The 21,134-nt window shown below is 44.0% G+C and overlaps 1 protein-coding gene across 1 annotated transcript; it reads right to left on the reverse strand.

Annotated features, from left to right (window-relative positions):
• Positions 1–19,559: 19,559 nt before the first annotated feature.
• On the reverse strand, positions 19,560–20,339 carry LOC137333770 (leucine-rich repeat-containing protein 3B-like). The gene has a single exon (XM_067998104.1). The coding sequence runs from the start codon at positions 20,337–20,339 to the stop codon at positions 19,560–19,562; it is 780 nt and encodes a 259-aa protein (XP_067854205.1).
• Positions 20,340–21,134: the final 795 nt, after the last annotated feature.

Genomic DNA, 21,134 nt, shown 5'->3' on the forward strand with positions numbered 1-21,134 from the left:
TGAATAAATCCATTAACGCCCCCCCCCCATCCTGATGGTGTCAGTTTGAGGGGGTCCAAAATGTCGGTAAATATGTGTGAACACAAGAATTCTGAGTGTGAACAAAGAAATCTGAGTCTAAACACAAAGAATTCCCAGCCAAAGGTTTGTCTGAGAGAACTGATTGCCCCGCTGCAAAAACTCACCTTTTCTTCACATATGTCAATCACTGGGTTAAAGGTCCAAAAGGCCGCCGGCTGCAACTTGCCTCCGTTTACATGGCGTCTTTCAGAGGCCACGGGAGACACGTTTAGGTAGAGTTAAAATCGTTTGTCTGCCTCAATCCACAAAAATTTAATTCAGTTAACTACTTCAACAATCTTAATTGCCCCTTTAAATGTCATCCCGCCGGCTTTAATTGCCAGCGGAACGTACGCGTTTCTGAAGCGCGCACGCACCCAGATACATCTGGGTGAAACGTGTTATTCGGCAGGTTGGAGCTGGGATTCGCTCCCACTCCAAGCTATTATCATTTTTACTGCCCCCCCACCCCCAACCCACCTGTTCTTCCGGGTTAAAATTTAGGCCAAGGAATAAGAGATGACTTCCCATTGTGTGTGGCAGTTTTCCATTAGTAAACGCCATAATTTCTTACGGGCCGTATCTTAAGACAGCCAAGAAATAAGTTGGAATTATTCTAATTTACTATGTAAGCAAGCAAGAATGAGGCACTTTATGTGTGCTAATTAACCTGCTGGATGCAACATCATTTGCTGGTGGCAGTACATGGCCTGAAATAAGAGTCTAAAACCAAACAGCTAAGACTGCCACATTTCACTGAAGCAGACCTTTCTACGCAGGTAAAACAAATAGTGAAACATAAACATGTATTTTTTTGGCACCACGTTGATGCTACCAACTGTACAAGGGTGAAGCAGATATGGACCTTTTAACCATTCATTTAGAAGTATATAAGCTTATTCATGTATTTTCTCCTGAGAATTGATTGGATTGTCTGAGTAAGCTTTTGACAGTTTTCAGTCAGACATTATTTTGATAACATGTTAATAAGCCCAAATATCAATGATGGCAATGTGGATCCAATTACTCCTGACAATAGTGCAGGAAAAATAGGAGCACTTACGCTCCATGTGGACCAGGCCAGATTCCTATCAGTAACTGAGGCATCCAGACTAGAAGGTGCCATCAAAAGCAAAATACTGCAGATGCTGGAAATCTGAAATAAAAACAGAAAATGCTGGAAATGCTCAGTAAAACAGAAAGCAATGAAGGTGAACAAGGTAAAAGAGACAAACAGAAATCCCGTCCGAGAGAAGAGCAGAACTTCTTCAAGGTGCTGAGTATTTCTAGAAGGTGCCATGTTTGAACCCTAATTTGTGCTCAGTTAATTGATCTTAGCTAGGATGACAATGCAATTAGCTTTAGTGCCCCTTGGCAAGGGAGGGATAAATCAGACAGGTTTTCTGGTCCTGACCACACTCCAGTCATTTCTGCTGGAAAGTCTGGATGCCACATGACTGAATAGCCTGTCAAAACTCACTATCTAGGCTCACATATGAAGAATGCTTATTTGACCCAGCGCCCATGGGATCAGACCCCAGCATGAGTCAATTAATTTATAGGGAAAAATCAGATTTATCAGTAAACTCAAAAGTACATTTAACATGCAAAAGTCATTTTACAATCAGTGTCAGTAGCATTAAAGCATTGCCATAAAAAGGTTAATTCCATCCTACATTTTGCACATGCTAAGAGAAGCTCATATTGAATCCTAGTCCTCACAATGTTCATACATTTTAGGCATTGATCAGTTTTGCATTATTTTAAAAGATCCAGTTATTCTATGTAGAGGACGTCACAAGATAAGATTCAATTTACTGTCATCTACTTAAGTGATTCTGACTTTGTTTAAAAACAGGAAAAAAATCCAATATGACTTCATCACCCTTTTTAGGACAACTGAGTAACATACCTTTATTGCTGACTGTGGTTATTGTGCAGTTAGTAGCAGGCATCTTGCTGGAGTAGCAGGAAAACAAACTAATTTATTAAAACATGAGGTCATCGCTGATCTTGAGGTCCCCTGTAGCAGAACAGGATCTGCCAAAAGCTGCATTTGGCACTCCATTAAGTGGACAGGTCCTTGATGGTGCTGTTGTCATATTCAACACTGTTCTTAGATTGTGGGACACCATCGGGAATTGCTGCCGGTTGGCTATCCAATCACAATTTGGAAAATGCATAACCGATCTACTGATTGAAATTATGGAGAATAATAAAAGCATTTAAAAGCACAATTAACTGCTCAGAGTTATTCAGCAGAACTGAATGTTCACGTTTTGTTTGAAATAGGGGATCATTATTAGTGAATTTTAATTTATCTAGCATAATTTACATTTATTAATTCGAAAGCAATTGTTTCCATTCTCATTCCATTTAGATTTAAAAGCTGATTTTCTTGCTGAACTATTATTTTCAGGACAGATGCTTCCCAGAATAAATCCCTATTGTCTAGGTGGAGACAGCAACTATTTGCTGTCCCTGCTAATCCAGTTAACTGATTACCTAAGTGATTTCACAGTCCTGAAAGCCATTCGAACCTGACGTACATATTATTCATACATTATTCAAGAGTCAGGAGTGTTTACAGGGAGGATAAGTGAACTGGCAAAGGCTGGAAGGTGGGGGCAAATAAATTAATCCAAACTTGTACTTCATTTAGTATTCCATTTTGATCACAGAGATCCATGGTAATTTTGCTGAGTCTTATTTTGTATTCTTTTGGAATACTAAGTAAGTCTAACTCATCCGGAATTGTTGGATTTATTAGAGGGAATTTCTTTCTGTTCAATACTTGTAGCCAATCATAAGCGAAATATAAAGAATGCATTTATGATTTCACTACAAATAAAAACAGGAAATCTTCCCTCATTATTCACTAAGATCCACCTCAAACCTTAGCTTGAGACCGGAACCAATTTGGAATTTGAATCTTCATTGAATACTAAGTTGGCTTGTTGGATTCACTTTCGAACATGCGGAAATGACAGGCAGGAAAAGACCAGTTGGTCCATCAAGCCTACCCCACACTCATGATGGCTGGAGCATCACGCTTTCTACCCTCCCCCCACCACCCCACAGCCTTGTAATCTCCTGGGAGAGGCAAAAAAACAGAAAAAAAAACAGGACCAATAAGGGAAAGAAAAACTCAGGAAAATTCCTCTCCGACCCCCCCCATGGACGATCAAAACCAGTCCAGGAGATCACATTGACCATGCATACGTTATCTGTTAATCCACTTACCTGCTACATACCTTCTGGATCCTTTGCACCTAAAATAATAGGGTCCGAAATTCAAATTTCAGTGGCACCTCCCTGCTCCACCTTGTAAGGCGGTGTGACTCACTGCCCTCCACCTGAGGTGCCCAAGCCCCTAGCAAAGTAGATCTTCAGCTCCGACGGGAGACAGAATTATTTTAAAATAAGGCAGTCAACCCCCTCCAGGATCGATTACCTTTGCCTCCTAAAGGAGTGAGGCCTTTCAAAAGGCCTCAGCAGAACCCTCACAGCAGCTCTCAGCTGGTGAAAATTCTACTGTAGCGGATGAAATGGATGGAATTCCTGAGGCTCCCCAGGAACTGCCCCTGACATGCCCCTTTGATGTAGAGGAAGATGAGGAATCGACCTATTTCCTCCCCCTCCTCCCATCAACAGTAAATGGTATTCTCTGAGAAACGGGGTGGAATCCTGGTGGAAGTGGGTGGGTGTTCCGACCATTCTTCACCCTTGGCCCAGACTGGAATTTTGGGTCTGATGTGTGATTTTAAATATGAATCGTACTGAATTTGACGAACACTAAGTCTGGTGTTGGAAAATAGAATTCAAAACCAAAGTTTAGCTCAGCCCTCCACTTCCAAAAATGCTGTCACTTCTGCTGCTCTTCTACTGCTAATTCTAACAGTTGCAGAAATTTCTGTTGTAGGGCCATAACCAAGTTTTCAAAAGCAAAGCTCATTCTGTCCACTGATTTGTTCGTTCCTCATTTCCAGTGTGTATGGATTGTAAAGCATTTATCAGAGATCTTAAAACCACTATTTTAGGTTATTGTTATGTATACTTAAAAAGTATAGATTGTGTAAAAGACTTTTACACAATTGGACCAGTAGTAGTTCAATGTTATGGCAAACAAAATATATATGAAAGATGAACAAGCAGCAGTGGTTTCTGTAATCTGTTTTGTCTAAAAAGAAATGGTCCAAACTTCCCACCAGAACTGAACCGTTAAATCTTGATATACCTTATACAAAAATTAATGGGAGAAATATTGATGTGACATATGACAGTGTTGCACCAAACTGTTACTTGTATTATTTTTATTTACAAATAATGAGGCCCATGGCCCAATATCGGGTGAGCCTCAGGCCTATCCATTCAGGCAGGGATCAATCCTTGTGCCCTCCGCAGCTCAAACTCCTAGGCCAAAAGATTTACGATAGTTTTGGGTTTAACTATACCTTCTAGGTAGATACAAAAGCAGCAAACAATTCTGTCTGCTCTGCAAAATTGCAATGTAAAGATTCGACATAAGGGGGTAGAGTTTCCGCTAGATTGTGCTGGTTTTATCAGTGCAATCCGGCCAAATCAACACAAAAGATCGAGGAAATTCTATTTACGCTGAGAGTAAATTACATTCAGTGTAATTTGAGTTTCTGCGATCTTTTGTGCTGGTTCAAAAATCATTGTGCTGAAGCCAGCCCCGCCCACAAAACTGGCCACGCTCCCTGATCGAAATAACGAGGATCGCGAGTTTCCACCGATTGCGGCTGGTCGAGGAGTCTTTGAATTATGCTCATTTTCTTAAGTGCACTGGCACTAGTAGGCACATTTTAAATGTTTTTACATATCAAAAAATATTTAATTTACTAAGAAACTGACTGTGCACCAATGAAAGTAGTAAATGGTTCAGTACAGTTTTTAAAAATCATTTTCAGTGATTTTAAAATCAGGTTACAGGTGCTAAAAATGCTTATTTTTTTGTGATCAACCCATTTTCGGCTGTATTAATGAAGCTGCACCAGGTTACCACTCTTAAATATATTTTAAATACATCAATGAATATTTTTCATAGCAAAAAAAAATTATGCTCTGTTAAACTGCCCAATTGCACTAGCTCATGGAAGATTTTATGTTTGTGATTAATCAAATGCATTTTAGCGAAACTTGAGCAGTAACCCAGCCAGCATGATTTCTGGGCACAATTTGCGCCCGATTACCGATTGTCCCAAAGCAGAAACTCTACCCCACGGTTCCTAAAGGGTAATCTTTACATGAATTTGTTGCTGACCATCCATATAATCTCCCTGGTCTACATGTCTCACTCTCTCTTGCTTTCTAATGGCTTTAGACAGACTATCTGATTTGAACAAGCCAGGCTGAGAATTACCTTTTAAAGTTTGACCAAAGGAAATTTAAATATGTGGCTCTTAAATTCAAAACTGCCAAACAAACATACATACAAACAAAACATTCAAGATGATTGTATTTGAATTAAATGTCTGGCCCCTCAATTGGATACCTGACCTGACATAATGGCCGGGATTTTCAGCTTTGATGGAATTCAATGGCAACTTTAGTGGGGGTGGGAGTTTTGCCCATTCCAATGGCCCATCCCTGACCCTAGCTGATTTTCTGGGATCAAAGTAATTTAAATATTGCCAGTAGGCTTCTGGCAGGATTTTTGCTAGCCTTTGAAAAACCTACCTGTGGGGAGGAGTGGGGTGGTGGGGGGGAGGTGAGAATGAAAAATGACTGTCAGGCCACAGTATTTTGTGACTAGTGGCCTCAGAGCTGGCTGGAAAATTGATTGGGCTGGAAATTGCTTTTAAAATAACAGTGACCCAAACAGCACTCAATGTTATTAATGGTGAAATCGAAGAGCAAGTTCCGGTGACCGCACATACGCAGACAAACGCAGAAATCTAGTCTTCCTGGTTCGCCTGTGATATAAAAGCTTCACATTAAAGGGACCTTGTCGGCTGCAATCAACGGACTAGCGCCAACTTGCTCTCCTGCCCAGCTGGAAACTAACTAATCTCGCCTCAAAACAGGTACACTGAGTTTTTTTAAGTCTAAACTAAGTTTTAACAGAGTGCTAAGTATTAATGACTGCCAAACAACCTCTCTGGCACTAAAATTTAGCTTTTAAAAATGTGGAGCCTCATAACTCCCGATATTAATTTTTTTGGACATTTAAAAAAAATTAAATTAAAAAATTAAAACTTTTTTTTACTTTATCTTTCTATCCTTTTTATCTCAGTCTTTTAATCTTGCCCTCTCTTTATTTCGCTTTCTCTATCCAATGTTATTGTACATTTACTAATCTTATCTGGCACTTCCTGGTTGTTAGTCTGCACGGTTTGTGAATGAAATGCACTTCCTGGTTCTCCCAGCGTGGTTTGCTTCAAGCTGATTGGTGGAGGGGACAGAGCGATCCTTTCCTCCTCTCAGAGAAGCCCGGGAATGACCCCTGAATTTCTTGCAGCTCCCAATTAAAGCAAGTTGGCTCCCAGAAGAGTGGGAAAAGATTGTGGGTGAGTTCATTATTTATGAGCAACAGGCGACATCTGTTCACCACTCGGAGCAATTTCCAGCCCAATGTTTTTTTTAATTGCCCACAGTCCACGTTATCCTATGCAGTCAGTTGCCTTGGCATTAATTGCAAAGGCTGAGTGGCCTTTTAAATTTAAACAGCCCACCAGCACCATAAACAACCATGGATACCAGCATTACACTGATATTCCTAGCAATTGGTGTTGCTAGGGCACAAATGGCGGGAAATACATTGGATGACATATTCCCATCGTTTGCCTGTCATTAGAATATGCCCACCCATTTTAAGGTGGACATATTCCACGTCCCTTGTTGCTTTCAGTAGATGAACCCCAGAAATGGCCTTAATGAGCCTAGCACAGAGCTGATGCTCAAGCTCTTAGTGTTACAAGGGCTTCCCTAACACATTGTAGTGTGCTGTATGTAACAGGTACAAAGGAGGCCTCAGGCTTCAGCACGGGATAATCACCTGCACCTGGTGCACATCAATGCTACGGGCTCACAGAAATGCGTCTTTTGCCCCTGTCTGAATAGCGTAAATTCGATCAAAACTTTTATTTGATCTTTTAGTGATACAGAACAATAATATTATAGTTTTCAAAGGGGTATGTTCTCTGTAAAAACAATACTTGTTTTCCATTCTACCTTAGTGGAGTATTCAGAATGCCAATATTTTTCACAGTACAGCACACATTTTATATCTGCCAGGACACTCCTTGCAGAGTATCAAGGGCCCTGAGTTTTCCTGCAGACTGTTAGAACATAAGAACACGAGAAATAGGAGCAGGAGTAGGCCATATGGCCCCTCGAACCTGCTCCACCATTCAATAAGATCATTGGCTAATCTTCTACTTCAACTCAACTTTCCCACCCTATCCCCATATCCCTTGATTCCCTTAGTGTCCAAAAATCTATCGATCTCAGCCTTGAAAATACCCAATGACCGAGCATCCTCAGCCCTCTGAGGTAGAGAATCCCAAAGATTCACAACCCTCCGAGTGAAGAAATTTTTCCACATCTCAATCTTAAATGGCCGACCCCTTATCTTGAGACTATGATCCCTAGTTCTAGACTCTCCAGCCAAGGGAAACAGCCTCTCAGTGTCTACCCTGCCAAGCCCTCTAAGAATTTTATACATTTCAATGAGATCACCTCTCATTCTTCTAAACTCCAGAGAGTATAGACCCATTCTACACAATCTTTCCTCATAGGTCAACCCTCTCATCCCAAGAATTAATCTAGTGAACTTTCGTTGCACCCCCTCTAAGGCAAGTATATCCTTTCTTAGGTAAGGAGACCAAAACTGCACAGAACTCCAGGTGTGGTCTCACCAGAGCCCTATATAATTGCAGCAAGACCTCCTTACTCTTATACTCCAACCTCCTTGCAATAAAAGTTAACATACCATTTGCCTTCCTTATTGCTTGCTGTACCTGCATGTTAACTTTTTGTGATTCATATACAAGGACATCCAAATCCCTCTGACTACCAACATTTATTGGTCTCTCACCTTTTAAAAAATATTCTGCTTTTCTAGTTTTCCTATCAAAGTGGATAATTTCACATTTCCCCACATTATACTCCATCTGCCACCTTCCCAGCCACTCACTTAAACTGTCTATATCCCTTTGCAGCCTCTAGGTATTGATGTCATAGTTACAGCCTCTTGGTGAAACATGGGCTGTTTCTGGATGTAATTGCGCTCTCTTTTTTTGTCATCCACAATGATGCTAAGCAAGAGTATGCTGATATTGATATACAATAAGAATTTAATTTTTCTTCTGGTTGCAAGTAAGGAAATCAATAACTGTGGAGGTATAAGAAAACATCAACAATACATAAAAAAAAGAAAAATACATGAAGGTCAGTAACTCAACTGCGGTTTGTCTCCATGGGCTCGATTTTAGGGTCGGGTTACCTGCGGGTTTCCAGCGGGGGGGCCCCGAAAATCCCGATCTCCGATCACGTGACCGGATTCGGACGAAATCCCGGCCACTTCCGGGTACCGCGCTGACGTGCGGGGCTGCGCGCGCAAGCCCCGCTGGTGGGAATCCCGCAGGCAATTAAAGCCAGCGGGGTTCCACTTGAGAGCACTTAACTTGCTCGTTGTGGTCAGTTAATGAGCTGAAGCAGCTGTCAAAAGAGGAAGTGTGGGATTTTACGGTCAAAGCAGTCAGTTTCCCACACTGGGGGAAACAGGACCCTTCAAACCAGGCGTGTTGCAGCCAGCAGCCTGTGCCAGGTGCCAAGGTGCGCTCCACGGGGGAGCGCCCTCACCCACGCAGGAGGCCACCGCGTCACATAGGGCAACCCCTGCCCCCCACCACCCCCCGGCCAAGCCAGAGGACAGACCGACACGAAACCGCAGCCCCAGTCCGAGGACCCACACACCTACCCTGCACAACCCCTCAGACCAACACCTGCCAGTTGGGTGGTGTGTGGACACCCTCGGAGGACGAAGAGCATGACCACCACCAGCAGCCTCGCAGTCCACGCCGTCCGCCGCAGAGACGTGGATCCCCCCAACACGGTGTGGTTGCACGCCCACCTGCACAGCAGGAGGGAGGGCTACCGCAGAGAGAGATGCGTCGCAGAGGGCACTACCCTCGCCACAGGGTCCACAGACCGAGGCGCAGCTCCCCGGACCTCTCCCAGCAGCAGTGCACAGGGAGGCGCAGATTCGCTCAACATGTAGTCGTGGAGATCTGCAGCCTCTTTCATGCCGAGCTGCTCCTGGCTGGCCCCAGCACCAACTGCTTACCTGTCGCTGGCAAAGTCACCACTGTCCTCCACACCTTCTCCTCCGCATCCTTCCAGGGTGCAGCCGGCAACACCGCCGATGTCTCTCAGTTGTCTGCGCGGACGAGCCCTGCAAATACACCTGCACCTACTCTGCAGTAACACGATGGGTGGCATCAGTGGTGGGTCCTCATAGTGATACCCAGGAGCGGGCATTATTGGACACAATGGACAGGATTCGCGGAGACATGGCAGTGGTGGTGTCAATATAATGTGTGCTGTTTGTGGCTCTGAAATTCAATATGGGTAACACCCATGACAAACCCTCAGACACCCTTGTGCACCCCCTTCATGCTGACGAGACGTTTGCCTTACCCTGCCTACTGCACATATGTGATGCATGCCCTGTGGCTGCAGCACAGGTGGTGGCAGGTTGAGTGAGGCTGGCCGTGAGGGAGATGCACGAGAGGGTGAGTATGGGATGGAGCCATGAGATTGTATGAGGATTGGGTCGCGTGTTAGTGGCAGGATGAGTACTGGCGAGGTGAGTAGGTGGAGGTAAGATGAGGATGGGGTGTGAGTGGGCATGAAGGGTGATGTGACAGAATAGTGTTGGCGGTGCCGAAGGAGATTTGGGGTGGGGGCAGTGTTGTGGCAGACGGAGTGTAGGGGAAAGACTTCGTGTTCTCACTGTGGCTGACCTACTGCGGTCATTGCAGCGCCTCCTGCACTGTATGCAGGTGGGCGATATGTTGGTGGCGCAGGTGACCCCCTCTGCCACCTCGAGCCAGGCCTTCTTGGTGGCAGAGGCAGGCCGCTTCCTCCCGCCCGCCGGGGGGAAGATCTGTGTCCTCCCCCTCCTCCTCACCCCATCTGATGATACCTGGGGTGAGGCATCATTAAACTGGGAGCAGCCTTCCCCCTGGGCTGCTCCATGCTGCAATTTGTCCCATTGGTTGCAGCATCTGTCAGTGGAGGACTGCCCCTTTAACTAGAGAGCCTCCAGCTGACAGATCGTACTGCGCATGCGCAGCCCGCCCGACGCGCAGGCCAGCGCCGTGGACCCCGGAGGAGCAGGTAATTGGATCCTATTAGTGGATTGCCTGCTACGATCGCGTGGGCAACCCACTAATTTCGCCGTTCGCGTTTTCGACGCTCCCGGAGGACCACCCGCTGGGAACCCGCAGGCCTGCTAAATTCGAGCCCCATGTGTTGGATCATTTTCTCGATTTTAAGGTGGGCTGCTACTGGTGAGTGCGGGGGTTGGCGCAGGAGATATCAAGCCTCCATGACATTTTCCATGTGAGGTCCAGGTCATTTTAACTCCCGGGCCTCTTTAATAAAACTGACGGACTGGCCTTCCAATCGTGAGGTGATTTGGCCAGCCCGCCCACATGGCACACACAATTTTCAGCACGGACTCCTGAGGCCTACCTAAAGCGGGGATGTGCCTCTTAAAGCAAGGTTGCATCCCCCACTCGTAATTATCTTTGAGCAACTGTGAAAGACATTTTCAGGAGACAGATAACTGAAGGGCGGCCTCTGCTTTTTAGATGATTCCCTGGCAGTCCTCAGTGGATGTATTAAGGACAAGGAGGGAGCAGCTTTTCCCCAAAAGCCACAAAGGCGTCCCTAAAATCAGAGTGAAGCAGACCTGGACAGACCTGGCTGGAAGGGTCGGTGCCACCAGCATCACCCCCAGGACTTGTGCGCAATGAGAAGCAACTGTGAGTACAGCTCTTCACCTCGCCACCTCACTCAACAGCACCTGACAACAATCCAGTCACCCCTCCCCACCATTCTCAACAGTTCCCTCCCCTCCATCACATCATTCATTACAATCACAAGGGCACACTGCAACACCTCTCTCTCATTCTAAACACACTCACCTCTTCTTTTCCTCTCTTCACACCACACTTACACCATTCTCTGCTCACTTATTACCACTTGCACAACCACCAACTCCTCCCATCACTCCTTCCTCACTTCACATTCCATACACTTGGCTTTACATTCATCAATTCCCCTTTCACATTCTATCTTGCTTCTTCTACACCTCTGTTATATGCACAAGCCCCACACATTGCCACTTACCTTCTCAACACACACTCACCCTCTATTTCTGACCACATATAATGCCAGGGAGAGAACCAAGACTGGGCAAGGAGTACTGAACATCATAGCCCTCACCCAAGTGGAGCATGAAGCCCTGGAGATCATAGGCCCAGGTGGTGGACGGAAAAACTGTCAGAGAGATAGGTTTTGAAGAGACTTCTGAAGCGAGGGAGAGAAGTAGTGAGGTGGAGCGATTTAGGTAGAGAATTCCTAACCACCTTGCTATTCCTGTGACCGTACTTTCATCCACACCCCTAACTTTCGGCAGTGGTGAAGGTGACGTCGACCTAGTTGAGCGATATTGCAAAGGAGCAAATGGGCACTTTTGGTGGTGGACTGGTTACAGGACTTGGAGTTCAGCTCACCGCTTGGTAGGACTCCAAAGTTGTGCACTCACCTGATTCAGCCTGAGCAAGGGGTAGGGGCATAGTGTCTGAAGGCTCTGCCACTGATGGTGGAGTGGGGCGAGGAGGGATGTACACAGTCGATCAGAAGAGCTGAGGGTGTGCTAGGATGTAGGGTTGGGGAAGGTCGCATTTGTAAAAAGGAGCAAGGCCCTAGAGGAATTTGAAAACAAGAATTTGGGAGCCCATGCACTGAGCGATGAGGAGCTAATGCAGTTTGGTGAGAATAGGGTGTTAAGACTCGATGTGGGATAGAGAATAAATGGCTCAGTCATCGGGGGGGGTCGGGGTCGGAGATCATGGAGTGAGGTTGGGGAGCGGGGTGGGGGGGGAGTCACAGCAGGTAGGCTTGTTGGGCTTGGGGGAAGCACCCCTGCTCCTCCGGGCCCACAAGCTGTGCTATAAAGGCACTTACCTGCTGTTTCGGGCCTTCTCGTTTTGTCTCACGTGGTGTGAATCAGAAGGCCTGGGAATCCCAGCCCCCAGGGGATTAAAACAAAAAATCTGTTAAAATAGTGGCCCACAGCTTCATTGAAAGATTTCATTGACCGACCCACCTCCTAAGAGCAGGTTGGTTTCCCGCCTCCATTAAAACCAGAAATGGGCGGGTTGGAGGCGGGTTGGGGGCGGGTTTAAGATTTTAAAAATTTTTACTGCCCCAACCCACCCGTTTTTCCGAGTTATAATTATGCCCTTTATTTCAGTACTCTTTGTATTCTTGATAAAAGGAATAAAAATAGACTGGTCCCTTAATGTACATCAAGTACTAAGAACAATGACCACACCGAGCACTGTTTAAGCTATAATTGCATGATTTTGTGTGATTACTTTTAAAAGTTAAATAAGCTCAATACAGGCTCACATGTAGTAAATTGCATTTACTGTGCTTTGTTGAAAATAACTGTCACTAACAACGCAGCCTATTCCCATTCTCATATTTAACGAGGCGTTATACAAGATAAGCATTTGTATTTCAGGCCATAATCAGCTTTAATTTAATGTTCCTTTTATTTTCTGAAAAAAATGTTTCTGCCTATAAAGTATTTTAATTGGAACAATAAATCCAAAGTAAGCATAATCACATTGTTTAAGGGTTATCTTTTTAATAAACCCTCCAATGTGTTTTAATGATGATGACAATTATAGTTATTTTGCTACACTGTTCGTTAATGTGTTGACAGGTTTAATTACAGTGTAAATTCTGTTGAATAGAAAGCATTACAATTCTGAATTGTTATTCTCAATCTAACAAGACTTAAAATCTTGATTCGTTTAAAAAATGGTAAAATGAGTTGATTGGAATTTATAGCTTGCAATTATAATGATTTTCTACCACTCTGTAGCTCCCCCGGGGCAGTAGGGCAACCTGCTCTCAAGCTTCAGCCAGTGTAGATTTTAAGCCAGCTGTTACACACCAATGTGGGCTGCCTTGCTATTTGATTTTCCTTGGATCCGGGAGTTGTCCTGACTGCTTAGCATCTACCCCAGACAGCCAGGCTGAGATTGGAAGTCAGCTGAACGGTGACTCGCATTGGGAGCCCTTCGTCCAACCATATCACAGTGCAGCATGTCACTGAACCCCTTTTCTGCTTCACTGGGCCCTCATCAACAATTTGCAATCTAACTCAACAAAGTAATATATGCATCGCAGAATTCTATCAAATATAATAGCACACAATGGAAAGAAAGGTCACTCCCAGCTCGACTTGCAGTGTTAACATAACAGTACAAAGTTAAGAACAAATTAGGATTGGAGAATTATTTGCTATTTTCAGGAGTTTTCCAACAATGTATTTATATCAGAACAGATTACAGATCACAAGGTGACAAGATAAATAAGGATAAAGAATGCCATTTGGCCCATCTTACTTTATCTATCCATACAGACCCTATGGGGTCAATTTTCAGATGGCTGAGTGGGTGCGTTTGTGGCGGGGGGGGCTCCTAAAATTGGGGATTCCCGGAGCGGGTCCAGAGCCCGGCTCCAACCCGCCCACTTCCCGGTTCCCCAATAACGCGAATTGGTGCGCGCGTAGCCCCCGCATGCGGGGCTCCCACCGGCAATTAAAGCCGGCGGGATCCCACTTAAGATCATTATCTGGGTACTTGAGGTCGGTTACAGACCTCATTAGTTGGAGATTTTAGGAGGATTCGGATTTTGGACTACCCAGAGCTTGTTTCCCATGCTGGAGGAAACAATCCCTGTTTAAACAGACGTGTTGCAGCCAGCAGCCAGTGGCAGCTGCAAAGGTCCATTTAACAGGTGCGGGTAAACCTTCATTCATTGCAGCAGGGCACTCTGTCACCTCAGACAAAGTTTTGCTGCCACACCGTTGTCTCCATACTCCAAGTTATTAAATCATACCCTAAACTCTGCTGTCCAAATACATTTATCTACTTTGTGGACCCCCTCACACTCACACCATCAGGATGGGGTGGGAGGGGGTCCATTGCTGCATTCATCACTCCATTGAAGGACGAGCAACATCACCAGCCTCGCCAGGCACGCCGTCCACCTCCGCCACGTGGAGCTACACAACACAGTGCTGTGCAACAGGCACCTGCACAAAGTAGTCGTGCAACTACACATACACCCACTGTAGGGTGACCCAATGGGTGGCATCAAGGGTGTTCATGGAGAACCTCATGAAAGGGCATTATTGTACAAGCCAGTCAAGAATGACCAAGATGTGGCAGTAGTGGTGACAATATATGTAATGTGAGTTGATCGGAAATCAAATATAAGTAAAAACCATGACAAACCCTCAAACACCCTTGTGCATCCCCTTCATGCTGACACGTTTGCCTTACGCTTCCTACTACACATAGGTAATGCATGCCCTGTGGCTGCAGCACAGTTGTGGCAGGTGGGGTGAGGCTGACCTTGAAAGAGATGCATGAGAGGGTGAGTATGAGATAGAGCCATGAGATTGTATGAGGATTGGGTTGAGTGGTAGTGGTGGGATGAGTACTGGCGAGGTGAGTAAGTGCAGGTAAGATGAGGATGAGCTTTGAGTGGGTGTGAGGGGTGATGTGATAGAGTAGTGTTGGCAGTGCAGAAGGAGATGTGGGGTGGGGGCGGTGATGTGGCAGACGGAGTGTAGGGGAATGAGTAAGTGTACTCACTTCGGCTGACCTACTTAGGTCATTGCAGCGCCTCCTGCACTGTATGCAGGTGGGCAATATGTTGGTGGTGCTGGTGGCCTCCTTTGCCACCTTGAGCCAGGCCTTTGTGGTGGCAGAGGCAGGCCACTTCCACCCGTCCGCCGGGGAGAAGATCTCTGTCCTCCCCCTCCTCCTCACCCCATCCAGTAGGACCTGGAGTGAGGCATCATTAAACCTGGGAGCAGCCTTCCCCCTGGGCTGCTCCATGCTGTAATTTTGACTCCTTTCTGCAGCATCAGTCAGTGGAGGCCTGCCCCTTTAAATAGGGCTCCTCCAGCTGAGAGCCTATGATGCGGGTGCGCAGTCCGCCCACTGCGCAGCTTTCCAGAGCAAAACCCGAAAGCAAAGGTAAGTGGCTTCAATTTACTTATGATAATGTGGGGAACCCACCGATTTTACTGGGCGGGTTACCCACGCGCCCAGTCGACCCCCCGCTGGCAACCCACCTCCCTCCTAATATCGGGCCCTATATTTCTCCCACTGTAGTTTCTAATTATTTATTAAATGATTTCAGGATTTTGCAAATTTCGATTGTGACTGACCGCAGCGGGGGCTACGCATGCTATGGTCAGTTTCTTCAGGAACTGGTCACCAAACCAACGGTCCTTAAAGAGATCATTGGAGGCTGTCACATGAAAGGTAAGTTTGAACTTTTTGTACTTACTTAATTTAGCACATTAAATCCGCAGACCGCTGCTCGCTACTACTCGCCTCCCACTCCCAGGACCTCCCCTCATGAACCTTGGCTGGGATTTTCTGTAGGTAACACCTCTCTGTCTGAACACGGCGATTGCCTTGGCAACGGGCAGTTGCAAAGACTGTCTGTAATCACCATGTATTGTTCTGTGATTTATAAATGTGTAGGCTTCGAGGAGTTCCTGACATTTACCTGAGGAAGGAGGAAGCCTCCGAAAGCTTGTAAATTTCAAATAAAATCGTTGGACTATAACTTGGTGTTGTAAAATTGTTTACAAGGGATCTAAGCAGGCCAAGCTTGTTGCTTCCCGGACCGGCGAGCTGCCTCTGGGGCCATGGCTGCTGCCCGCAGCTCGCCATTAATGAGCAAATGAGGCTGGCAGACACAATTTGCCGTGGTCCTGCCACCGGCCTCATTGGGCGCGATCCAACTTCTAGACCCTTCAACAGAACGGTTCTGATGGAATGTTTCCACCCAAAAAGTTACCCTGTACACTCTCTTTTCAGATGCTGACGGCCCTGCTATGCATTTCCACCATTTTCTGTTAACGCCCAGAAATGAATGACTTTTATGATTTATTCATTGTGAAGAATTTGTTGTGTTAACAACTGTGATAGTTTTATTCTTTGTTACATAGAATTACATAGAATTTACAGCACAGAAACAGGCCATTTAGCCTAACTGGTCTATGCCGGTGTTTATGCTCCACACAAGCCTCGTCCCACCCTACTTCATCTAACCCCATCAACATATCCTTCGATTCCTTTCTCTCTCATGTACTTATCTAGCCTTCCCTTAAATGCATCTATGCCATGTAGTTATTATTTTTTTACTGTTGTGATTCTATTTACAAATGTGTCTACTGTACTTACAACACCGTCAAAGATTAGCAGCTCGCTGATTACCTAACTCCATCAAGGATTGGTCTTGCTGAGGAAAAACATCTGAAAACAACTGGATCAGGAATTTTTAAAAATACTAATGCTGAAACTGATTTTATCATTCCAGCTCGTCTCAAAACTAGTCCGCTCGTCATTGTAAACAGTCTCATCAAAGGAGGAGAAAAACAATTAATTAATCCAAAGGATGAAAATGGGAAAAAGAAACAGCAAGAGTTAATTGTTTGGCATTTATTTTATTCTGAGACTGAAATATGGGTATGGTAAATATAATTTTGACAGCTGGATAAAATTTTTATACCATGTATACAAATGCAATTGCTATCGATGTCAGGTGGAAGATAATAAAACATATTTTCTTACAGAAATCATGTAAAATTTAATGCATAAACAGGCAACACAGATTTCAGGCACTTAATAAGAGATCAGAATCATTCTGTGCTGGATTGTGCTTGTTCTTAAGGTCAGTCACTTCCATTTTGAGACCCCAAATGGTCAGAATGCCCAGATATAGAGAGCCATCTGCTGTTTCTCTACTTCTAATGATCTCAGCAGCTCCTTCCTTTCACGTCTAATAAACGATTTATGAGAACGACTGAGATATCGCGCTCCTTTGTTAAACTTGGCCTTTACACAGACGCCCATTTAGCAGGACAGTATTTTTTTGTTTTTCTCACCAATTTTTGTTCAGCAACTTTGTCCCCTCCCTTCCTCTTCTGAAGGTGCTGACACCTTACTAGGATACAGTTTCATGTGTACTGGGTGCTGTATGGTACCTTGTCTAAGTGTCTATTATTCATGTGTGAGCTGTGACAATGAATTTTGACAGGCTAATTTTGCATGGGAGGCATAACAGTCAAGCCTGATCCTATCCTCCTCCAATATTAATAACAGCATCCTTCCAACAGGGGTCGCTTTATAGAATCCAGAACAAGGGGCATAATCTTAAAATTAGATTTAGGCCATTTAGGAGTGAAATCAGGAAGCACTTTTTCACACAAAGGGTAGTAGAAATCTGAAACTCTCTCCCCCAAAAGTCTGTTGATACTGGGTCAATTGAAATTTTCAAGACTGAGATAGATAGATTTTTGTTAGGTAAGGGTATCAAGGGATATGAAGCAAAAGTGGGTAAACGGAGTTTAGGTACAGATCAGCCATGATCTAATGGAATGGCAGAACAGGTTCATGGGGCTGAATGGCCTACTCCTGTTCTTATGTCCCTATATTCAACAGTGGGGACTCTCAAAGTCACAGCACTAGAGACTGGAGCATATTTCCACTTTGCATCTACTGCCAGGTAAGATGCAGCCTACTCCCCTGTCACTGCTATAGACCTACTTTCATATTGTCCTGATATTACAATGTATCACCGGAGAATTTAAGCTGCCTGCCTGTAGACAAGACTGGCAGGCACAGGTACAAGTGAATTCTGATACTGACAGTGCTCCTCGTTCATGCCAGCTGAGAGGTTTATATTCTCACAGTGTAGGGCAGGCTGTTGACACATACAGATTAAGACTGCGTATGATTAATCTGAAAGGTTCCATATCCATTTTGATAGATATCTTAAATTCCTCTTTGATCCTGTCTATACATTCAACCAAAGTTTATTACAGGTCAGACAACCATTTTAGGAGCAATTTTGTGCCTTACATTAATTAATACAGGGAATGAGACTGAGACTGTCAGAAATTATTTATATTGTAACTATTAACAGTGATCAGGAGATAATTCCAATCCTAGCCCTATATTTAAACTGACTATGTAAAGGTTAGGCATTGAGATCTATCACCTTTGCTACTTTGCCTGTTGACCCCTACAGTTCAGTTTGTTATAGATATCCAATAAATGGAGTACCATATCTATTCTTGCCTTTCTCTGCTGTTTGTTTTTAACTGTACAGCTTGGTAGAAATGTTTCCTAAGAATAGTTTTTCTAAACTTCTCCTTCTCATTGACCTTTCCCTCTCTTTGATCTTTTCTCCCCTGCTCTATTTGATCCTCGTCTGACCCCACTTTGGTTGATTGAGCTACTTTAGGCACCAATCTGCTGACACCAGCGCATTGTTCAGCTGCAACTGGAAACAGGCACGAAAGCCGAGTTCCTCACACCATCCTGACAGCAAAAACTATCAGATGACTGTCAGGAGATGCAAACAATCTGTCATGTCTGCAGTGAGTGGATGGGAGACTTCCCTAAAGCACATTAAGTGGGTCTGTCACTTTTATACCTTTCTGCTCCACTGCCAGTTGAGATCTGATATAAAGTGATCTATATGTCTACCTACAGGATAAACTTTGTATCTGGGAATAGAGAGGCAGAGGAAAAGTTTACCAACCACGTCACAGGGTCACTTCAAAATGTTCTTGCAAAACCTTTCAAATGAAATGTTCATCCTCAGGTCTACAGCACCTTCTTAAATACATGTGGGTACAATGATTAATCAAAGATTTCAAAAAGTGATTTTTCATATTATCCCATCATTAACTGATTATAGCCTAGAAATTATTATCGGTGATATTAGCAGATGGATGCTTATCGCGTTTGAATGTCGTTCCTTTGTTCGCTATTTTAATGGAGGTGTTAATTGGTTCATTTTAAAATACCAGGCAGACGAATGCCATATGAACACATGAATACTATTCATATCACCAGGTTGTAATTTCTAAGCTTATAAAACCCTCAATTGCTTTATATCTAGGGCCTGACTCTTGATTTTCCTTCTTAGCAGTACTTCCTATTAATTAACACCATTTGTAGAGATTTCATTCTTTTTTTCACACACCATGGATTTTCTATCATCTTGTATCACTTGAGCTCCACTGGCTTCAATTCCATCGTAGTTAGACTTTCCAGCCACTTTGCTGCAAAGTGGAGATGATTTAAGTATCCACATAAGAAACTCTATTTCAAAGCCTTTAACTGAACATGTTACAGTACTGTACTAATGTCATCTGATTCTTCGGGCTTCTTTTGCTTGCTTGGAAGCGATTTTAAATATTCAAGATGCCTTCTTGCATCTTCTTGGTTCTGACGTACGTAATACACCACGTATGAGATCACCATGGTGAACCAGCCAAACATAGTGACCAGCATCGCCACATCGGTTGTTTTCTTAAGCAGATTACAGAGGTCGGTTTCATTGGAGGCGCTGAGAAAGGATTTCCCAGTGTGTTTCTCCAAAACCGCAGTCTCGCAGATGATGTTGCTTGCCATCTCGTGGTTAGAGGGCATGTCGTGCAGCACCTGCTGCAGGGTGCAGTCACAGTGCCATGGGTTGTCAGAAAACTGGGCCCTGCCTTTGAGTTTGCTGAATGTGTCTTTATGAACGCTTTTAATCTTGTTGTTCGAAAGATCAAGGGTCTGCAAGGTATCAGCCACTCCTTTGAATGCCTGTTCTTCTATAGACTCAATAATATTTTTGGACAAATTAAGCACTTTGAGCTGGTGCAGGTCCTTGAAGATCTCATTAGGAACCGATCTTATTTGATTAGAATCTAAATAAAGTAAGGCAGTTTCAGGGGGAAGGTCTTTAGGAATCTCTTTAAGATTCGCATTGCTGCAGCTTACATTTAAGCTACTGACGTGAGAACACAGACAGCCTTTGGGACACATGCTGGCAGGGTGAAAGCACAGTATCAGGAGCACAAAACTTTGTAGCAGAAAATACATAGAGAGGGAACGAGCCAGGAATAGGTCCATCAGCTTCATGCTGGGATTTCTGCATAATCACATGACCAATTAGTTCATCCAACAATGTACGTACAGTGTGCGGCAATAATTCTTTCCTCTTCAGTAAGCAATTTAGACATCACGGTAAGGTTGCGCATACTGTCCACATTTATATGTTGTTAATGATGTTCAAAAGTATTGTACCTGAAAGAGAAATGTACATATTTTATACACAAATTTCATAAAGTGAAATTTAAAGGGGTGGGCTGCCCTACATAAATGACTGTAATTTTCAATAAATTTAATCGCAACCATAGTCATTGTTCCAGTGTTCTGAACCATGTGCTACTGAGTCATGGGGAAATCCACCTTGTAATGTCACGCCTAGGAAACATGATTGCTTCTCTTATACTTAGTGCATTCTGGCTAATTTTGTCATTACTGTAGTTTTGTGGAGCTGTAAATTGGAAAGACTACATATGTGTGTATGTGTTGTTAAAAATATGACTGAACTTAATTTTCATCAGAACTGTTACTACATTGGGAATTTTGTCAATATTGTTATGCATTCTAAGGCTCCATTTGTTTTTTTCCCCAAAGGCAACATTTTATTTTTTTCATCTTCTTTATGTATAATTACAAGGTATATATAATTTTTTTTTGATTTACTTGCATTTTTGCTGATAGATTCCGTTTCCGGCTTGGAGTCTGTATTTGCAAGATTGCATTTTAATCCTCTAATAGTGACCCTCTTTAAGAAAAACTACTGCAAAAACAAATGCAGTAAAGCGACATAATGAAAACTCAAAACAACTGTGAAACAAAACCTCAACA

Source organism: Heptranchias perlo, chromosome 2, assembly GCF_035084215.1.
Source record: "Heptranchias perlo isolate sHepPer1 chromosome 2, sHepPer1.hap1, whole genome shotgun sequence".
Taxonomy (NCBI): Eukaryota; Metazoa; Chordata; class Chondrichthyes; order Hexanchiformes; family Hexanchidae; genus Heptranchias; species Heptranchias perlo.